Source organism: Leptosomus discolor, chromosome 1 (assembly GCF_034619465.1).
Source record: "Leptosomus discolor isolate bLepDis1 chromosome 1, bLepDis1.hap2, whole genome shotgun sequence".
Classification (NCBI taxonomy): domain Eukaryota; kingdom Metazoa; phylum Chordata; class Aves; order Leptosomiformes; family Leptosomidae; genus Leptosomus; species Leptosomus discolor.
In genome coordinates, this window is record NC_141391.1 from 4,419,261 (window position 1) to 4,439,551 (window position 20,291).

The following is a 20,291-nucleotide window of genomic DNA, read 5'->3' on the forward strand; positions in this document are numbered from 1 at the left end:
CTGATGCAGGAGAGTGAGATTGCATTTCAAGTTAATCATTACAACCCATACTTTTTCTTTGGACTTATTTGATTCATGGAATTACATCTTTCAATAAAGGTCACAATGCATGACATTTAATGAAGTCTAACACGTGCAAATGCATGCCATCCCATCTTCTTTCAGGGACGCAAAAACTCCACCACCCTACAGTTAAACAAACCTCTTCCTCATTAACTGTCCCCAGCTAATGTCCGAGATGATGCATCAGCCTTTGGCTGCCAAGTGACCTGCGCTTCGGTCACAGCAGCCAGGGCACCACGTGAGAAACATCCTGTCCATCGAGAACCTTTAGCTTGAGTATTTCAGTAGACCACAGCCGTCCAGGCGGTTTGAGACGGCGTCTCTCAGAAAGAACAAGCCAGGAGGAAAACAGCTTTCTGAAGGAATTTATACCTGTTGATTTATATGTAAAACTTGCCCTTTGAACAATTCCACTGCGGCTATTTACCAGCAGCCAGTTAAACTGTGCAATAGTGATTAAATAAAAAACATTGGTTCTCAACACTGGATATGAGGCATGGACAGCAAATAGTAAGACTATTATAAATACCATCAAAACCTCCACATGAAAAGGCAAACCTTCCAAGTTCACATTTTCTAAAGCTAGGACTTTATCCCTCTTGTCTTCAGGGGATTCACACTGGACAGTAACTAACCACTTTAGAAGTGACTTTAAAGTCACTGTAAGTGCATGATGAACCCCCCTGGCAAGTGGCAAACAACTGCAGTGCTACCTGCCTGAGATCTGGTCTCTGAAAGGCTTTATTCAGCTGGCAAGCAGTGATCTGTCTGAAGTACCATGTCTGAGGAGAACCCACGTTGCAAGCACTCAGAAAACTGTGCCTTCAAATAAGGGATTGTGCCGATTTGACTCCATCTGTTTAATGTACTAATTTAGTTAATTTATTAGGAAAATTCAGTGTAGATGAGGACCAAACCCCCTAATCAAAGGGAACTGCCTCTCTGACTGACTGACACTTTCACCCCTAACAATCTCAGTGAACTATTAACATTAAAAGCTTAAGAATATATATTTTTTTAAATCAAAGTCAGTATTAACTGTTTGACTGTGATCACTTTCACGGCTAGAATGAACAAAGACTAGATTTAAGGAACACATATTTTTACAACAAGGGTGGTGAGACACTGGCACAGGCTGTGCAGAGAGGTGGTAGATGCCCCATCCCTGGAAACATTTATGGTCAGGTTGGACGGGGCTCTGAGTGACCTGATCTAGTTGAAGATGTGCCTGCTCATTGCAGGATGAGTTGGACTAGGGTAGGTCCCTTCCAACCCGACCATGCTATGATTCTATTCTGTGATAAAGAATTGTGAAAGCCATGAAACAGGAGAAATGAAAATTGGCAGAAGGAAGAAACACAACAGGAAGACTGAAGGAGACAGAAAAAGGAAGCTTGGCAAAAAAAAAAAAAGAGAAAACAGGACAGGAATGGGATGTCGAAAATGAAAGATTTTCTTGATGAGACATGCCAGATGTGAACAGAGATACTTAAGTATTACAGTTATTAGCAACAATCCTACAGTTATTCCCATAAAGATTACATCACCATCCAATATTCCCAATCCATGGCAAGTGGAAGACTCCTAGTATTTAGAACTAGTTCACAGACCAGACTGAAAAAGCAGTCTAATTTTCCCCTGCTTAGGCTGGCCTGTCACACCATCATCCAGCCACTACTGCTCAGTTTGTTTCTGGCATACGTGGCAGATATCTAATGGATACCAACAGAACAAAATTACCAACCAAGAAGATCCACAGATCAAGCCAAAAACTTCTCATTTTGCTCACCCTGCCATCACTTCCAAATGGAGCTGGCCAGAAACTGTCAGGAAGGCAGGCACATTGAAGAAATGGGTCTTTTCTGCAGATTCCTTTGCCTCATTTGGCGTCTGAAAGTCAAAAAGTGAGCAAGAAGTCAGACTATCAGCGTTTGAATAAAAAGCACAGCTCCTGGCTTATTTTCCCTTTTTTTCTCTCCTAAAAAATTCCACAAGATTCAACCTGAACGTGGCTGAGATTGAATCCAACAGCGTGGTATGTCATAATAGAACACTCCCCATCTTTGCTCAGACTGCCAACGGGCTCTAAAACTTATTCAAGCAAAACCCGACAAGATAAAGCATTCCAAGGGCCTTCTCTTTCTAGGGGTCCGATGCAAACAATACGTGCAGTGAAAAGCCATCCTTTAAGTGGGAAAGACCACAGCTCCCACCTGGATTTTCAGTGACTTATGAGGATATGGGTTGTAGAGATCCCAACTTGCAGAACAAGTTTGTCAGCTGTGACACATACCCCCGGTGTCACCAGCAAAGCTTGGACACATCAGCACAGAGGAAGGACACACAGTTCTTTCAGAGATTTCTCAAGCTAACAGGGATTGGAAACTGGATGCCCAGCAATTAGTTATATCAGTTCAACTGAGTGGGAAGTAACTTCTTAAGACCGTACAGCCTCATGGGGTTTGACTGTTTGCCCGAAACTTTGTGGGCAGCACAGAGTTTGTACAAAGCTAGAAAAATATTTGGCTCTTCACTTCTCACCTCTTGCCTTTGTACATGGGTATGTCAGGAGCTCTAAATTCTACTCAAAGAAAAGAATTGTGTAACTTATGTGTTTAAACATCCATGAGTTGAATTAGGAATAACGCTGTAGAAACGAAGGAGGTTAACAAAATATAAAATAAAATGTCAGTAAGAACATATTCACCATTTTACAAGCAAGTCTGAGAAAAAGAGTGGTAGAAATACAGATTTTCTAGAGTAGCCCCTGATTTTTGGCTCCCCGGTAAAGTTAACACGTACACAGCTAAGAACTCTGTTTACCTGGGAGTCTGGGAACAGAGGGGAAACCACATCTCCTGTTTCTAGGAGATGCAGACATAAAAAAATAAAATCCCTCCAGAAAATCTGTTGAGGAACACTTTGCCTAGCAATATAGAAAAGGAAGATGCCAGCCTATCAACCTGGTCTCCCAAGGTAAGTATTAATTTTCAATCTCCTACCAAGATGAACAGTGAGGGGGAAGGGAAGAAACTCTCTCATTTGGAAGTTTGAAGCTTCACAGAGCACTGCCTTTGAAATTCAATTTCAAGTCTGATGAGAAAATGGAGGAATATTTTCCATGTCAGGTGCACTGACTTTTAGCAAAGTCTTTTAAAACCAGTGTTATTTCCTTTCCATGGGCAAATTAATTTGTTTCCATTGCAAAAAGACAAACAGTAATCAGAAAAAAACACCCAGGAATGCAATATCCTCTTAAAACTTGTTATTCAGTCTTCAAAAAAAGCAGAACTGAAACAATATGGAGTTGGAAACATCACAGCTTACACATTATATAGGCACTGAAAAACAAACTACGTTTCATTTCAGCTTTTGCATATTTTTTCAGGTCACCAGATATTTCAAGCATAAAAAACTAAGTGGTGGAAAGTTCAGTGTTTCATTATGAAAAACTGTCTAAAAAAGTCCCATTAAAGTGATGGTATATTTTTGCTACTTAATTTACAGGCACAAAAGAAAAATTAGAAGACCTCTGTGTCATGCACTTTAAGAGTCACAGAATCACAGAATGGCAGGGGTTGGAAGGGACCTCGAAAGACCATCCAGTCCAACCCCCTTGCCAGAGCCGGACCACCTAGAGTAGGTCACACAGGAACGTGTCCAGGAGGGTTTTGAATGTCTCCAGAGAAGGAGACTCCACAGCCTCTCTGGGCAGCCTGTTCCAGTGCTCTGTCACCCTCACAGTGAAAAAGTTTTTCCTTATGTTCATGTGGAACCTCCTGTGCTCCAGCTTGCACCCGTTGCCCCTTGTCCTGTCATTGGCCATCACCGAGAAGAGCCTGGCTCCATCCTCCTGACACTCACCCTTTACGTATTTATAACCATTGATGAGGTCACCCCTCAGTCTCCTCTTCTCCAAGCTCCAGTCCTGGGAGCATAAGGACCATTCACCCTTTCCCTGGCAGACACCAAGCTGACCGTAAGGCAGCAAGGAGCCCTCATGGCAAAGGAGGTCACCAGCCTCCTGGGCTACCTTAGGCAGAGCACAGCCAGCAGGTCAAGGGAGGGGATCCCTCCCCTCTGCACAGCACTGGTGATTCACAAGATTGCTGGGTGAAGTGCTCACTTCCCCAGTACAAGAGAGACATGGACATATCAGAGTGAGTCCAGCAAAGGGCCACAAAGATGATTAATGGACCAGAGCATCTTTCACATGAGGCAAGACAGAAAGCTGGGACTATGCAGCAGGGAGAAGAGACGGCTCAGGGGGTGGGTCTTGTCCTTGTATATAAATACTTGATGGAAGGGAATGAAGAAGGAACCAGACTCATCCCAGCTGTGCCTCACTGAGAGGACAAGAGGCAACGGGCATAGATGTTAAAACATACACACACAATTTCATCTGAAAACAAGAATAAACTTCTTTATTTACTGTGAGGGTGGTCAAACACAGGTTGCCCAGAGAGGCTGTGAAGTCTCCATCTGGGGAGACGTTAAAAACTCAGCAGGACAGAGTCCTGGGCAACCTGCTCTAGCTGACCCTGTTTGAGCATGGTGAGATGGATTAGATGATGTCTAGAGGTCAGAATTCTGTGACTTTTAAAAAAACCCATGAAGATAAATGTGTTGTTTCAGCATTTTCTATATGTCAATGTCATCCCTAAGCTTTGGAGGAGTCAAAGGTTCAGGAGAAAGAAGGAAACTTCAGACGCTAACCTGAGGTTTGGCTGATCTACACTCACTTCCAGGCAAATACTTTCTTCTCAGATAAGTTTGAAATACCCACTTTTCAAAAGTGTCGTTCCTAGGAGTTATGCTAAGTGTTGCCAGCTCAGCTAAGTATGCCACTGCCTCCAGCCACCCTACTCCCCAACCTGCTTTGTCACAGGGAGGTTGCTACTGCTCAGGCTTGTTTGCCAGCCTTTGATATTCTACAACCTGCCATTTTTCTCAATGAGACAGAAGGTGTTGCTTTTGTTCGCAAAAAGCTCTGCTGCTCATCACAAAGATAAAACAGAGACTGCCAAAGACCTCAGATCACAAGGCAGTTTTATCTCTTCACAGCTTCACGCTAAAGAAAAGAGCAAGCTTGCCTTGCTCCACAGAGATCAAGGCAAGTATGACAATTTGTGGCTGCAACCCCGGGCCTGCTTCCTTTGTTTCATAGGTTTTGCAGTTCTAAAAAAACCAAACGACAAAAACCCAAGGATGCAGAAGCAGGCCCCTATTGTTTTCTTCAAATAAACCCAGAGTATTTGCTCAAAAACAATAAGAATATTAATAAACACACAAACATCCACATACCACAGCCCCAGAGCCATGGCCAGAACACTAAAGAGGAGAGCCATGCACCACTCCCGTTTCTCCTACTGCAAACTTAGTTTAGCTACATTCCTTGTTCCACCAGTGAAAAATCCCACCTAATCCTGTAGGATGCAACTTCTAAACAACGAGAAAAGAGACAGACTGGAAGCAGGAAAAGAACAGAAGAAATCAGCCATGAAATCTCAACACTTCCCCCCAAATCCACAAACAGGATACAGCTGTCTCCAGGAGCTGGGGCTTAGTTTATTTATAATGACTTTGTGTCATTTTTCATTCTCCAAATCAGATGTAATCTCAGGGAGGCAAAGGGAGGAAAAAAAAAAAGAAAGACACACCAGTAAGTGACTGGAGGAACTTCTACAGCTCAACTGGACTTGCAAAACCTGCAGCCAGCTTTGAGAGGCCACCGAGAGATCCCGAGAGGTGTGTCTGCATTGTGAGCAGCTCCTGTACAGCTTCCAAGAGAAGGTGAAGAGTGAACATAGCAATATTGAGAAAAAACACTTTACTCCCCCATCACCATCCGATCACATCCCCTCTCCACAGCTGCCCACTTCCTCTCCTTCATTTTGAGGCCCAAAGTTTGATCAATGGGTGTTGTGAGCTGCAAAAGTCAACCCACTCATAGGCAGGGAAAATGAAACACCTTCTTGCTGAAGGGGTCCCTTCTGAAGGAAATGGGAGGCATCCCGTTAATAACAGCTTTACATTTCCATGTACAAATATCAACTAACCCAACAGAAGTACTTCTTCCACTTCATGCAGTCAAGCACAGGGTCAGGCCAGTGTTTTCAAGTGCCCGTGCCCCAGATTTATGCTCAGCCTTTTAGATCAAGCTTGCTTCTGTATTATAAACAACCACAGCCACTGGTAGAAGACAAGTAATAAATAGTAGGTGATGCTATCCCTTCACTGCCGACACGGAGCGAGATTCTTTTTTGTGTCCCCGACTAGCAACATGAAGTGACAACATCGTGGTGCTTTTATTTCAATCAGATACACTTTTCTCCCACTTTCCAACCCCAAAACACCTACTTGATAAAAGATTAGGGGGGGAATAAGGTGTTTACTTTCAAGTTCTCTCCACTCCCTAGTCGAAAACTACCCAAATTACAATGGGGAAAGAGGGAGGGAGAATCTATATGAAACATCTTGGTGTCTCAGAGTAAACGTGCTATAAACATACTAGGATTCAACATCAACATCAAAGGCTTTTTATTCTCATTCTAAATACGGGAATAACTGGATTTAGTACCTGTTTTGTTCTCCATCTCCTCAAATGTCTAACGATTTAATTTAAAAGTATTCCCTTTGATGTCAGTCTTGTATTAACTTTTACTGGAGGCAATTAGCTTCAGGAGAGTACAAACCGTTTGATTCTGTCTTTCACTCTATGCAAGCCAAATGCATGAAAGGATCAGAGAAGACTTGAAAAGCTCACAGAAATCACTGCTGTAGCTCTAGCCCAGGCCTACAACACTGTGCTGCTGAAGCTTCACAGCACCACATCTTTAATCCAGACCTGCCCTCTGTGGTGTCCCATTATAAACATGATTGGGATTTCCTTTTCAGACCACCACTGCAAGATTCCTAACTTCCAAGAAGTCCTCCTTGCAATTCCAGTCCTCATTCTGATCAGCTGGACTTGCACTGGGCAATAGCAGGTGGTTCTGCCGAGACAAACATCTCGTAAATATGGACTGGAATTACAGGCAGAGATGAGCCAGGTAGAAACAAGCAGGAACTGGGAGAGCTAGAAGATGCAAGAGCAAGCCCTCCTTCAGCTCAGTTCCAGCTTACCCTCACCCCTCCTGAGCACCTCTCTGAAGTCCCAGTCTCCCAGGACCTGGCTGCCTCCCAGACTGTGATGCATCTCTAAAGGGGAAAACACTTGACAGACACCAGCACTGTTGCATTTAGCTGTGATTCTCCCCAGCAGATCCCTGCCTTCCTTGGTGCTGACAAAGTTATTTTTCAGCAGTACCGAAGGAACAGTAAGAGCAAGTTTCTGCATCTTCTGCAGCAGGCACATATTTCTGGTGCCACAGCAGGCACAGCCATGAACTTGCACTCTTCAGGGATCTACAAACTTTTACATTCACTCCTGCGAGCAGGTGGCAAAAAAAAACCCCAAAGCCAAACACCGTACGATATTGGGATACATTTTAGAGAAGAACAATACCTGGATGGTTCTTCAGGTTTACAGTTAAGTATCCTTTCAAACAGCGAAATATCCTGATCCAGACCCTGGGTTCAGTCAAACACCACTCAGATGCAATGAGGTATGAGTGTGGGAAGAGACAGGGCTGATGTAGAGCACATATTACCTCTGCTGGAGCCGACAGGTAGAGTGCAGCACTCCTTACACCTAGAGCAAGGTCCCCAGGAAAGAATAAGGCCACAGGCAATACAAAACACATGTGAAATCCACTTTAAAGAGCTGTGAAGGCCAATACAGCTGTTGTGCTTTGTCACTCACTGCATGCTGAGGTCTTTTAGAAGGCTGCAGCTGGGCAGCAGGGAAAGGGGCTGTCCAGGGTCACACCGTACTGGCTGGAGTGTCCTGGGCCAGAGAGATTCTTCCAGAGCACGAGGAGCCTCCACCTCCTCCACAGCAGCTGAGGACAGTCAAACAAGGAAACCTTCCAAGGAGCAAAGTGGAAAAGACAGAACAAGACAGCCAGAAAGCACAGAGTCTTCAACACTGCAGACAGAGTGGGAGGCTACTGAAAATAGCAGGGAACAGACACGCAGCTGGGTCACACAGACAAAAGAAAGGCAGATTTCCTAGGAAGCAGCCCCAGAAGGGGACTGGGTAAAGTTTCTTGCAACATACAAAGCTGCTAAGAATTTTAGACTTCAGAAGACAAAAAGAAAAAGCAAAGAAAGGATCTGCCCTGAGGTGCTAAGACTGCTGGTACAGAGGAATTATTCTCAGATGAAATTAAAATAAAAAGGGCCATCCCACCCTGCTGATCTGTGTTGCCCCTATTTCAAGAATTATCTCATCCTACTTTGCATTGTACTAAACCCCAGCTTTCAATAGTCAAAGACCTTTTGCTGTTTTCAGTAACCTTACTATAAATAAGGCAGCACAAGCAAGACGCTTCCCCCCCCCTCCAGGGTTCCACCAAAGGCAGACACCGTCAAAGGTGCCGAAACCCACACGCTGGTGTTGCTGCTGATGTTTTCTGTGTAGGTTAGGGTCTGCCTGGCTGTTTTCACACTTCTGGCAGTTTATCCTCAAACCTACACTTTTCAGGTGTAGAAAGTCACAAGTGCAAAATATTTCTCTGGAGTTCTTGCCACCTTGTGATCTATTTATTTTAAAAAATAATCTCTGCTTACTGCTCTCTTCACTATTAGCGTAAATCATTTTAAAAATATTTAGCTGAATTGAATTTCCCAGCAGACAGGGGAGGGATTCTCCCCCCATCCCAAGTCCTAGTATGAGAACAACCCAGCCAAAGCTATGTACAGACTAATCAGTACACCCAAACCCAAATGAAGGTAATGAGGAAGCTGAACATACAAACATATACAAGATGGAAAGATCACATGCCTTCAAAGAGCCTTTTCCTTCTAACTCAAGATACGTTTTCCCCCCCCATCTCTTCAAGTCTCATGTAAAAAGAGATTCCTACTCTATTCACTTTCCACCATTTCCAAAGAAGGCACGTGCCTGAGCAGCCATCAGACACCAGTCAGAGGATTAAAACTGTACCAGTCAGGAGAAGACAGCTATTAAAAGGCAATGGTCCACAGTGGGTGCAAAAGCAGCCTCTACTTTGGTCCTAAAGGCTGCTCAACCAAAGCTTTCAACTTATTCCACCTGCAGCAGGACAGCTAAACTAGTGTGATCATCAGCTTTATAGATCACCCAAGGGAGCTCAAAAAAAAAAACAACCCGTAAGCAGCCGGTGTATTTAACCACTACAAATTCAGGAGCAATAGGACACCAATTTATATTCTGGTTGCAACTGGACGATAGGTCTTAAAGCTTTAAGTACAGGATTTAAGCATTTTTTTTTTTTTTTAAATCGAAGAATCTAATTTGCAGGTTGCTTTCACTGATTCCCATCACCGTAATTCTTGGCTAGTGCTCAAATACAAGAGGAACAGGAATTTATTGACTCCCTTTGCCTGTGCAAGCAGTGCATTAAGGGCTAGTTTAAAAAGTGACTGAATACAGCCGACAGGGAATGTCTTGATGGTTGGTTTGATTAAAAGCATATAGAGATTCCGGGCTTCGCTGCAAATACCACACCCTTATTTTTATGTCTGACGTCCTTCTGTCACCCTTATTTTTATGTCTGACAGCCTCACATGCACAGCCCAAGGCAGGCTTAATCTCCCCCAGATTTCCACTGTCAAGAAACAGTGCCACTGCTCCAGTGAAGAGGTCACAGGAGGATAGCAAGTGATCTCGGATCTCTGTTAGCCAACACCAATTCTGAGCAGAGCTTTGCAGAAACAAAACCAAGTCCTAAATCAGGCCAGACAACAAAGCGGCACTCCAGAAGAAACAGGAAATGAGGGAGAACTTCCCACTTCCCAGCAGCAAGTGGGCTTCTGAAGGCCTTTCTTTGTGGCACGGGCCATTTAATGGGATCTGACTTGGCACTTACTCCACACCTTTCAAGCACAGCTTTCACTACGTTTCTCCAAGACAGGTCTTCTTTACACCTAAGCAATCACACTGGAGGGAGACAGAGAGACTTGCCTTCAGCTATGCATTTAGGTAAGATCCAGCTTACACAAGACTCAGAGTTTGGCACCTCAATCAACACTTGCATCAGTGCTACTACTACCACCCACCTACGCCGCAGCCCTGCATCCTCTACAGCTTTCAAGTGGATACAATTTGTACCGAAGACGTAACGCACTGTACAGCTGCAAACTGTATAATGTTCTCATCATCAAGTGTCACTTGTTTTCACATCTTAATTTGCATGCAACAGCTTGGAACGAACCTTTGGTAGCATTAAGGGATCTCAATTAAACAGGAACAATTTAGTTTCGCTAATCAGCTCTATTGTCCCAGCAAGCAAAGAGCTGAGCCACATGTACTGGTCTGGAAGGGAATCACTAGTAGGCACAGGTTAGACCTTGAGATCCTGAACCAGTACATGGAGGCTTTTTGTCATGAGGCCGTGCTGAGAGTGGAAGATGGGACTCCGCAGCAAGCAATTGCTACCTCAACAATTTTTCTTTTGCTTACAGATGATTCACCAGCAAGGCTGGAGCCAATAAGCATAAGTAGCAATGGATGCAATTGTTTGAGACAGAAGAGAGAATTTCAAATACAGAAGTATAAAAGGCAGATGGAATTTCTTATGATTCATGGATATGGGGGTTCAGAATCATGACAGAACTGTGGGGAAGATCTTAGTGGTTGTAGCTGTATTTAAGTTTCACAGGAGGTTTTGACCCAAGACATGCAGTACATCATATAACGATAGATTGTGGCAGTAATTTGATGGATGGATGGGGAGACTTGGAAATACTAGGGGAGAATTCCAACATACAACAGGAGCAGCTTGTAGGGAGGAATATGTACACAGGTGGAAAGGAAAAAGGAGTTATAGGTATTGCTGACTTTCTTTTAAGGAGTTCTCATGGTAAGTTATAGTGTTCCTTTCAAGGCCAAGAAATATTTGCACATAGTAGCCTGTCTTGAATGCCCCAGCCCATCTCTTGGGCTCTTATGATCACAACTTTCTGTTCACTAAGATGTTCCACCTCCCTCTGTGGTTCTTTGTAAACTTTTCCACAGCACCAGGGATAGAAAAACCTCATCAGTACAAAAGGTGCTGATTAATGTACAAAACAGCAATTAAAAACAAACAAACAAAAAGAGTAGTAATGCTTAACTCTCTCTAAACTATTAGTTGAAGCAGAGGACTGACATAGTAAAAAAATAATCACAGAAGTACATAAAGGAAAAGTTTTGTAAAGACAAACATTTCCTCTAACCTTCAATGACTCCAGAATTGCTCTGCAAGCAGAAAAAAAAAATCAAAACAAACTTTACACAACCCAACTTACCTCAATCTGAAAGAGCTCTCCAGCACCTTCACAGTCATTTGATGTAATTATGGGGGTATGAATATGCACATAGCCATTATCCTGGAACAGACAGAACACTGAAGTTAACTAGTTTCTAGCTATAAAGATATCAAATGTCAACTTCAAGGATGACATCAACCAGCACACATCATAACTCAGCCATTAGCCCCCAACCAGGACAGCATATGTACTCTTTCAGACAACTTCTGCCTTACATGGACAAAGACAGAGGACTAACTAAATGCTAGCATGATTTACAAATCAGTGTTCACTATTTGTGCTTTTTCCTCCATATTTCAAGCAGAAATGAGATTTTTCACAACTGCCCATTTCCACACTATTCCCCTTTCCTCTCACCTCCTCCAGTATTTCTATATTTTTTGGCAGTTGCAATCAAATTCACCCCTATGGCCTCAACACTCCAGTTTCTTCCAGCTTTTTGGAGGATGGTGATCAGGCAGAGGACATTCTCTCAAGTGTTCTCCACTCAGAGAAATGCTCAAGTGTGTTAGATGACACAGACGACACACTGCATGGGAGACGGGCCTTAAAAACATCCATCCACTATGAAAATGTCAGTCCCACCTCACATCTTCTGAGATATTGAAGTCAAACGGATTTTAAAAGACAGAGTATACTCTAGCTTGGTCATGCTCTAGGTAGCTGGAGAATTAACTATTCACGTAACAGTTCATAGATCCAGCAGAGGCCTCTGAGGCCAGGAAGGCTGTACGAAGAAAAAGCCCCTATTCTCTGGGTTCCTCTGCAGGGTAGATGTAGACTTTTAAACCAGCTGCAACCCAGTTTTCAGTGGGGGGTGTACATCAAGCAGATCTCAATCACATGCAGCACGTTAGAGTCAATCAGGAACAGAACTCTATTAATGTCCCCTTCCTAACTTAGTCTCACTACAGAGATCACTGGTGGAGCACAGAGCTGGGCTGGAACTAGCTGACTTCAGCTGCGAATAAAGGATTTGTTTTCTCTTGCATCACTGTGATGTTTCGCACAAAGGGAACCCCTTTAAAATCAAGGTGTGCCAGCATTAGCATGATACAGGCAACGATGTGGCATAGCCCGTTGTCTGTTTACACAAAACACTAACAGAAAAAAAAAAAAAGATAGAAAAGCAAACGTTTGTAAAAGGTTAGTTTCACAGCTTTTACCAGAATAATACAAATTGACCATTCACATGAGAGTCCTGGTCCTTGTCACCAGCCAGTTAAAAGGCGAGGAAGACAGGAGCAGTATTTCCTGCCCATCCTGAGACTCAAACTAAAAATAATTTGCACCAAAGGGTTTGTATGGACACACAATGTCATAACCCAACCAAGAGGGAGCAAAGTCCCTGCAGTCAGCTCGAGGCTGCCTCGGTTGCAGGTGCAAAGACCTCGGCACGCCGAGTGCCCGGCAGGAGCTCCTCACCGAGATCCAGTTACTACACAGAACTTCTGGAGACAGAACTACTTGCTTTGCCTGGGGAGGGTAGTTTCAGCCTACCAATACAAAATGCAGGTCTCTGGCACAATTCCATGCATACTCCAGAGACCTGCTGGTCACGTGGCCTCCCAGCCCTACATGAGACTTTGGAAAATTCCCAGAGTTCCTCATACAGTGGTAGCAGTTGCTGTAAAGAAGCACATTTCACCCAGAAGACCCCTCATGTGCTTTGGAAAGGAATGGGGACTGCACAGGTCTGAAAGATGAGAATCCCATGAAAACCTCTCGGGTAGTTCCCCTTGTAAAAGCTCCTAAAACGCTTCAAGTCACATTACTGGCTCTGAGAAACCCAGAAGTTAACATGCAAAGTGGAGGCTGCCATCCACATCACAACTATTTTACTGTGCCTAGGAACAGTGTTCCTATCCCACATGGACCAGGGAAATCAGGAGAAGATTTAAAGACGACATTTTAACCTTCAACATCCAAACTCAAGGCATTTGGCATGAGTCATTCACTGCTGGAAATGAATAGGCTAAAAAAAAAAAAAATTTTTAAAGTTACAGAGAGTTTAGATCATTTTAAGCGTGTACTCAAAAAAACCCCACTTATTTTCTTTCACCATTAGGCTCATCACACCTTTGCACAGGGAAAACACTCTGATTATACTTTCCAGTTATGGTATGTTCTGACATTGTCAAGTTGGAAATTCCAGCGTTCTTGGGGCGCTGTAGGTAGCAATTCAAAGACTTCTTTCATTCCATCAGAAACGGAGCAAACCACACACAGTCCTGGTGCCAGGAGAGTTGTGACATAACCCTTTGCAAATATCAGGTCTGGGACCAAATCTTCCTTAACACTTAAAAAATAACTTTAGCATAGCATAAAGTAATGATACGTCATAATTTTAACACTGCTCAGCTCTTCAGCATTTTAAACAGGAAGGTATGTCAGAGTGGGAGCTGGGGTTAATTTGGAGAAGTAAAGCCTTTGTCAGAGTAAGATGCTTTTTTTGTGCCTGGGCTGGCTTCCCGGTCCACGTTCGAAGTCACAAATCGCTGTAGGCAATGCCATCTAGTGGCTCGACACCAGCAAAGACCGACTCCCAGTAGAGCTGGGTTCTGCCTTAGCACCTGGCACAACGCTGACACCACCAGCAGCTTTACCTGACACAGCATCCCTACCAGGCTCTTAAAAAAAAAATAAAAATAATAGAAGTCTTTTTAATACCATGCAATTCCATACAGATAACTCTTAGAGCAAGCAAACCTTCTTTGCCACTGCAGGCAACAAGTACCACCATACTTGGGACCAGAAATTAATTCTCAGCTATTCTGACCTGTTCTTTGGGCTGTGCTAATTTCTGCGTACGAATTTCGTAATCAGAATGCTCTGAATATGATTCTGCTCCAGCTAAACCCAGTCTGTCTAAACGAAAACATTTTTATTTCAATGAACAGCTTTAAAAGAAAGGGCTCAGGTGCACTAGAGGACTTGCTACTCATGCAAAGAACCCCAGTGCCTCTATACAGCACCTGGAATCAGAGTTAATTCCCTGCCCCCACAGCCTGCACAAAGTCTGTACCACACCCACAGCTTGAGTGACACATTCCTAAAACACTGGTGCCTCCCACCCATCAGTCTGAAGTGCATCAGAACAGGAGGCTCTGAATCTCAGCTAACAGCATCCACACAGCCTTGTGACGCAGCAAGAGAAAGGTAAGAACCGAGGAGAGGAACACGAAGCTCTGAGTCCGTCTGTCGGGAGCCTTCCTGCGTCACAGATCCTTCCGTGGGAGAGGAGGCTTCTGCCCAAGGACCTCGAGGTCACTGCTTGAGGATGGTTAAACAACACCACATGATGTTGCGTTCCACAGACCACACACACTCGCAGGCAATTACATTTGCAACTTAGTGAAAGGGATAAAACAGTCAACAGGGAACGGGTGGAAAGATGGTAACAAGATGTGCTAACCTGACCATAAGCAACAGTCTAGCCAAGGCCTCAGCCAGGCCCAAGCCCGGAATGAAAACCACCCTGTCCAAAATCCACACCCTGCAGTCAAGACATCACGCTCCCTCCCTCTTCTCCCTCCTAATGTGCTCCCATGGAGCCCGACCAGAGAAGCACTGGACACCTAAGGCTCGCTACAGAAGGGACTACCTGGAAGAAGGAGTGGATGGCTGCAGTGGCTTCGCTGCGGATTCTCAAGAGCGAGCCGAGCGTGTTGGTCCTGCACCGCAGGTGAGGGAACTGTCGGACATACTCCAGCGGGTGCCTCTCCTTTATTTTCAGGGGGAAGGACTGAAAACAACAAGGAAAGAAAAATAAGATGATGAGAATTTGCAGTCAACGTAGTTTTGTTGCTATTCATGGAATACCATCTCTGTCTGCTAAAATTAAGTTGTGATTACAGAGCAGAGAAGAACTAGATGCTTTCTGCCTACCTTTTCTAGTTATTTTGTGGATTTTGGAATGCTTACAGCAGAGCCAGAGCCATGAACACCACAGAAGGCAGAAGCGCTCTGAAATGCTCCACCTTTTGGACGGTGAGCCCCTTTGAAAGCCAGCTGTTCATCTCACTGCTGCAACAGCGAGCGGGTTCCAAACGTGCCCGTGGCAGATACAGTTCTTCCATCTGCACAACCTGGAGCATTTTGCCAGTCTCACTGCTTCTCCAATTCATATCCCAGCCGGATTGACCAGCTGAACCACAGGGAAGTGCTTCAGGGTGGGACAAACACACTCTTAGCTGCCAGCACGTGCGCCAGTTTCCATGTAGAAACAGCTCTGCCCCAGTTGAGAGCTTTCATGGTGATCGCATGTTTCTCCTTTGATGTACCCCACAGACACCCCTGACAAATCAAAGCCTGCCCAACCACTCAGACTTAAGGGAAAATATATTTTGAAGCACACTTTGCTGAATACTTGGACCTTTTGAAATTCATTTCCAAAGCAGTCCTACCAGCTGGACTCCCGCTGCAGTGACATACCAAAGTATCACAAGGTCCCACCACACGGATGGTTTCGGCTTTCAGCTCCATGTTTTGCATCCTGTGAGGACTTCTGACCAGTTCCCCTTGCACTTCCACTGCGCTTCCAAAAGTCAAGTCTCTACGAAACCAAGAAAAAACAGCAGCTTAACTAGGTGCTGATACAACGTCAACTACACTCAAAAAGAGAGACTCCCGTTAACCCAGCTGGACCACTTGAGATCACAAGAGATAACGTAGCCATAGGGCTTAATTGATGAAATAAAAAATTTTAAATGTATACGTGGGAATGCAAATAGATTCACAAAGCTATAGAAGAATTTAGGACAAGGTAGGAATGTTGGACAAGTGAGGGGGGGGGAGGGAAAGAGACAGGCTTTTATTTGAAGGGGCTCTTGGTGAGGACAAACCAGGCTTATAGAAAAAAAACCCACAACAAAAAAGATTTAAAAAAAAAAAAACCATCAAGTTACACACAGAAGGTTCCTGGATCATCCCCAAACTCCCAACCCTAGTCCAAAGAACAACTGAGAGTAACAAACAAAATGAAGCTGTAAAACAGGTGCATTGTTTTACTAGAACAGAACAGGTCTGCCTATCTAGGGGATGTGCCTGCCTATCTAGGGGGGGGGTGCCTGCCTGCCAAGCCAGCCCTGAAGCAGTTCTAGGAAGAGTAACAGTGCTCTCCAAAATCTGGCGGACAGTTATCCCTGCCTACGTGGTGTGATTTCCACGCAAGTCAAACAGTAGCCCAGAATGCCCACGCTGCTACAGCTATTAACAAAATAAGGTCCAAATTAATCTCACAGGACAACCAACTGAACCACAAGGCCTCAGCTAAGTGGAGACAGAGAATTCGGACACTCTCCATCCTAAAAACACACCCAGAGACCCCAGACTGCAGCAGTGCCTTTCCTGTGGTCAGGTGCCAGCTGCTGGTGAGCCACTGGCACAGGAAAGGAGACCTGAGCAGACCCCTCCAAGCACTGCTCAACACAGATACTTCTGCAGGTGTCTCAAACTGACCAACCTATTTTCCAGGCTGGGATCAGCAACCACCTGGAGGTTTTCCAGAGAACTCCCATCATTTATATGCAGGAACAAAATCTCCTTCTGAGATCGGACCGAGCGGACCCAGCCCTAGAGGTAAAAGAAAAAGAAATATTGTTATTTCTTGGTGTGGACTCTCCGCAGTCATGCTCTTCTTCCGGCTGAGCTGGACATGCTACTTCAGGCCTATTTCAACTTCTTATTGAAATCAAATGAAATATTTCTTTAGGGGCAACAAAAATAAAAAATAATAAAAAAACCCAAGTCAGTGTCAGTTTTTCTACTGAGTTTTTCAAAGCAAAGAGAAACAAATCCTTCAGTAGAGAGATCAGCTCTCCTCCCGAGTATAGCAGGGATAACTAAGATCTACATGCATCTCTGGGAAGCTGAGAATACAGAAAGCAGCAAAGTGCTCTGAAGATGAAGAGCATTTTAGCAAAGTACACATTCTTAGCAGTGATGTCCCTTCAAAACTCTTCTTACTGAAACGGGAGAGACCAACAATGCACAGTTGTTTAGGTGCGTGCTCATCTTATACTAATACTGTAGAGAACAATCAAACCAGTGCTGACTAAACAACCAAACTGCCTCTTTTCCAATCAGTTTTGTCCTTTGCTCGACTGTAAGCGCCCAAGTACTTCCAATGACTTCAAACTGCACAAGTGCTTTAGGGATTTTATACCAGACAAACCAATGTGAATCAATCTGCTTCTGTCATCGAGACTGAACAAACTTCAGGCTTCACACAGTACCAAAAATAGAGCATTCATGACTGCTAACACAGAGAAGGAATTAGACAGGCTCGTATACCAGGGAGAGGACACTGCATACAAGAACTGTAGAAGATTTTAAAGCCATGAACCTAATAATGAAGCTTCAGCTTTTGCTAGAGCCTCACAATTTCAGACAGGCATTTACCTAAAGGACCTCTGCAGGGCGTTCCACCTGAGGCAAGGACTAATGCAAGAAACAAGAGTCTAATACTAAAGTCTGATCATCTGGGCACCCTCATGTTCTTATGGCTAAACCACAGGTGTTTAAAAGGTATTTCGTACAATAACATGCCTGAAGCTGTTGTGCTTATCCTCTGTATTCCAGTAAATCCCCAGGACACATCATACACGTTATACTTGATGTGTGATATTTATTGTATAATGGCAGACGGTTTTCTTAGTTTCTTTTCTCGTAAGTGCTCCTTAACAAAACACAGAAAACCCCCTGAACAAAGAAATGTTCTCAAGAGCTTTTTTTCCCCACCTCATCAGGCTGTTCTGGGATCTGTTAACTAAGGAGAGGAGTCTTGCATCCTGCAATAGGAAGTATGAGCACACCCACAGGCTTGTACTGGAGCACCAGAGGCCGTGGCAGCAATGTTTCAACCTCTTCACACCTCACCACCATCAATGTGTAGTGACAATCTTGACTCAGACCAGACTGCATATTCCAATAACCTGGCCATAATAAGGTTGGGTTTAAGCCAGACCAGCTCCTCAACCCAGTTTAATACAAAAAACATTTTTGCCAGCACAGGGGAAGGGCAACAAAGCAGCAAGGACCTGGGACAAAAACAAAAAAACAACAACAAAAAAAGGTATTGCCAATTTTGGCATCAGTTTATTCCAACTTACATTATTTATTAAACTACATCCAAAAAGCACCTATACAGGATGAACTTTTTCCTACCTTACTAGGCTTCATCTATGTGTGTGCAGGAGTACCAGTGGGCTACAAGGCGGTTTTTGGGTCTGCAGAATCATAGCATGGTTTGGGTTGGAAGGAACCTTCAAATACCACCTAGTTCCAACCCCCTGCCCACCTTCCACTAGACCAGGTTGCTCCAAGCCCCATCCAACCTGGCCTTGAGCACTGCCAGGGAGGGGGCAGCCACAGCTTCCCTGGGCAACTCCAGCGTCTCACCACCCTTATTGTAACTTCTTCCTTATAAATCTAAATCTACTCTTCTTCAGTTCAGTTTAAAACTGTTACCAAGTCCTTGACAGATTTATCCAGAAATACTGACAGCTGCACAGTTCTACCCAAGGGCCTTGCACTAAAACATGGACTATGTGCCTGCAACTCTGTCAGTCAGAGCACCAGAAAACAGGGGAGCACACAACCTTGTGCTGAGGAAAGGGAAAGAGCTCCATGGCTAAAAAGTCCATTTATCCCCATCTACCTTGGCTCACAAGAGGAGCCAGACACGAACATCAATGAAACTGTTATCACTGGCTCTACCCAACACCGCTATAAACCTAGAGGTGGAACAAGACGTTAACCAAATCTTTAAAGACATCAGCACAGAGGCAATGGTTCACTCTCCCAAACCAAACTGGTGATAAAACCAAAACCGGACAGAGCACGCTTCAGTATAACCCATCACAGCAACAGCCTTTCCCGGCATGTGCCCCGAGCAACGTCAAAGCTTCGGGTCTGCTCCAACAACGGCAAACCGAAAAAACAGAGCCCGAGCTGGCTCCAGGGACTGTGCAGACCTGCAAGCTCAGCAGAACGCGCTGCAGAGGCTTTAGCTCTTCTCCCTGTCGCTGAGGCAGCGAAACCGGCGTGCGCCTCGCCGCTCCAGCTCCCGTCCCTGCCCTCAAGGCTCCGGGCCGGGTCACTGCCAGGCGCACCGCGACCTCCCGGCCACACACCTGCACTTTCACCTCGCCGGCCGGCTCCCGGGCCCCCAGCGCCTCGCGGACCCGCAGCCGCACGGCCCGCTGAGCCTGAGGCAGGGAGGAGCACCGGCGGAGGGCCTGCCACCCGCCCCGGGCCCCCAGCATGGCGAAGGCCTAGCGGGCCCGCTCCCGCCGGCGGGCCTGCTGCCTCCGGCCGTCCGGCCTCATCCCGCTCCCGTAAGGCGACGCCCCTCCCGCCGCCTCACGTGACCGCCTCACCCAATGGCCGCTGTGCGGGCTTCCCCGGCGAGCCAATCGGAACGGAAGAAAGCCCACCCACCCTTCTCGAAGGTCCGCCTTTTCCGCCGCCTGGGCGCAAGGGCCTCTGGGAAATGTAGTTCGCGGCGTGAGGTGCGGCGGGGTGGGGTTATGGCGCCAGGCGGGGCACAGGGGGGCGGGATCCCCAGTGCCGCTGGAGGGATCCCCACGTTGGGAGACAAGGGATCCCCGTGGCGGGGATAAGGGATCCTGCTGCTTTCTGGGACCTCGGCAGTGCTGTCTCTGCCTCCTCTGCCTCAGGAGCCCCAGCTGGGCTCCCACAGCCTTCACCGCACGAGGGGGCTGGGGACGGGCCAGGCCGAAGCCTCTGGGAAAAAAAAAAAAAAAACAGTTGTGTCACCTCGGCTCTCAGCCAGGGCAAACTGCAGCCCTGCTCCTCACCCGGCCCAAGGA

General features: G+C 45.4%; 1 protein-coding gene across 12 annotated transcripts in view; it reads right to left on the minus strand.

Moving 5' to 3' along the window:
- NARS2 (asparaginyl-tRNA synthetase 2, mitochondrial) overlaps nucleotides 1–19,724 on the minus strand; it is a 52,189-nt gene extending 32,465 nt beyond the window's left edge. For 5 of the 12 annotated variants that reach the window (XM_086481672.1, XM_086481669.1, XM_086481666.1 and 2 more), the window contains exons 1-7: nucleotides 19,593–19,724; nucleotides 16,922–17,031; nucleotides 15,892–16,012; nucleotides 15,062–15,202; nucleotides 11,425–11,517; nucleotides 8,616–8,630; nucleotides 1,853–1,920 (exon numbers count right to left, since the gene is read on the minus strand). In XM_086481672.1, coding sequence (XP_086337798.1) covers nucleotides 1,853–1,920; nucleotides 8,616–8,630; nucleotides 11,425–11,517; nucleotides 15,062–15,202; nucleotides 15,892–16,012; nucleotides 16,922–17,031; nucleotides 19,593–19,724 — 680 coding nt within the window. Of the gene's footprint in view, nucleotides 1–1,852; nucleotides 1,954–8,615; nucleotides 8,631–11,424; nucleotides 11,518–15,049; nucleotides 15,203–15,891; nucleotides 16,013–16,921; nucleotides 17,032–19,592 lie in introns of all 12 variants that reach the window. The other 7 variants (XM_086481664.1, XM_086481662.1, XM_086481668.1 and 4 more) reach the window with 5 other exon arrangements.
- Nucleotides 19,725–20,291: the final 567 nt, after the last annotated feature.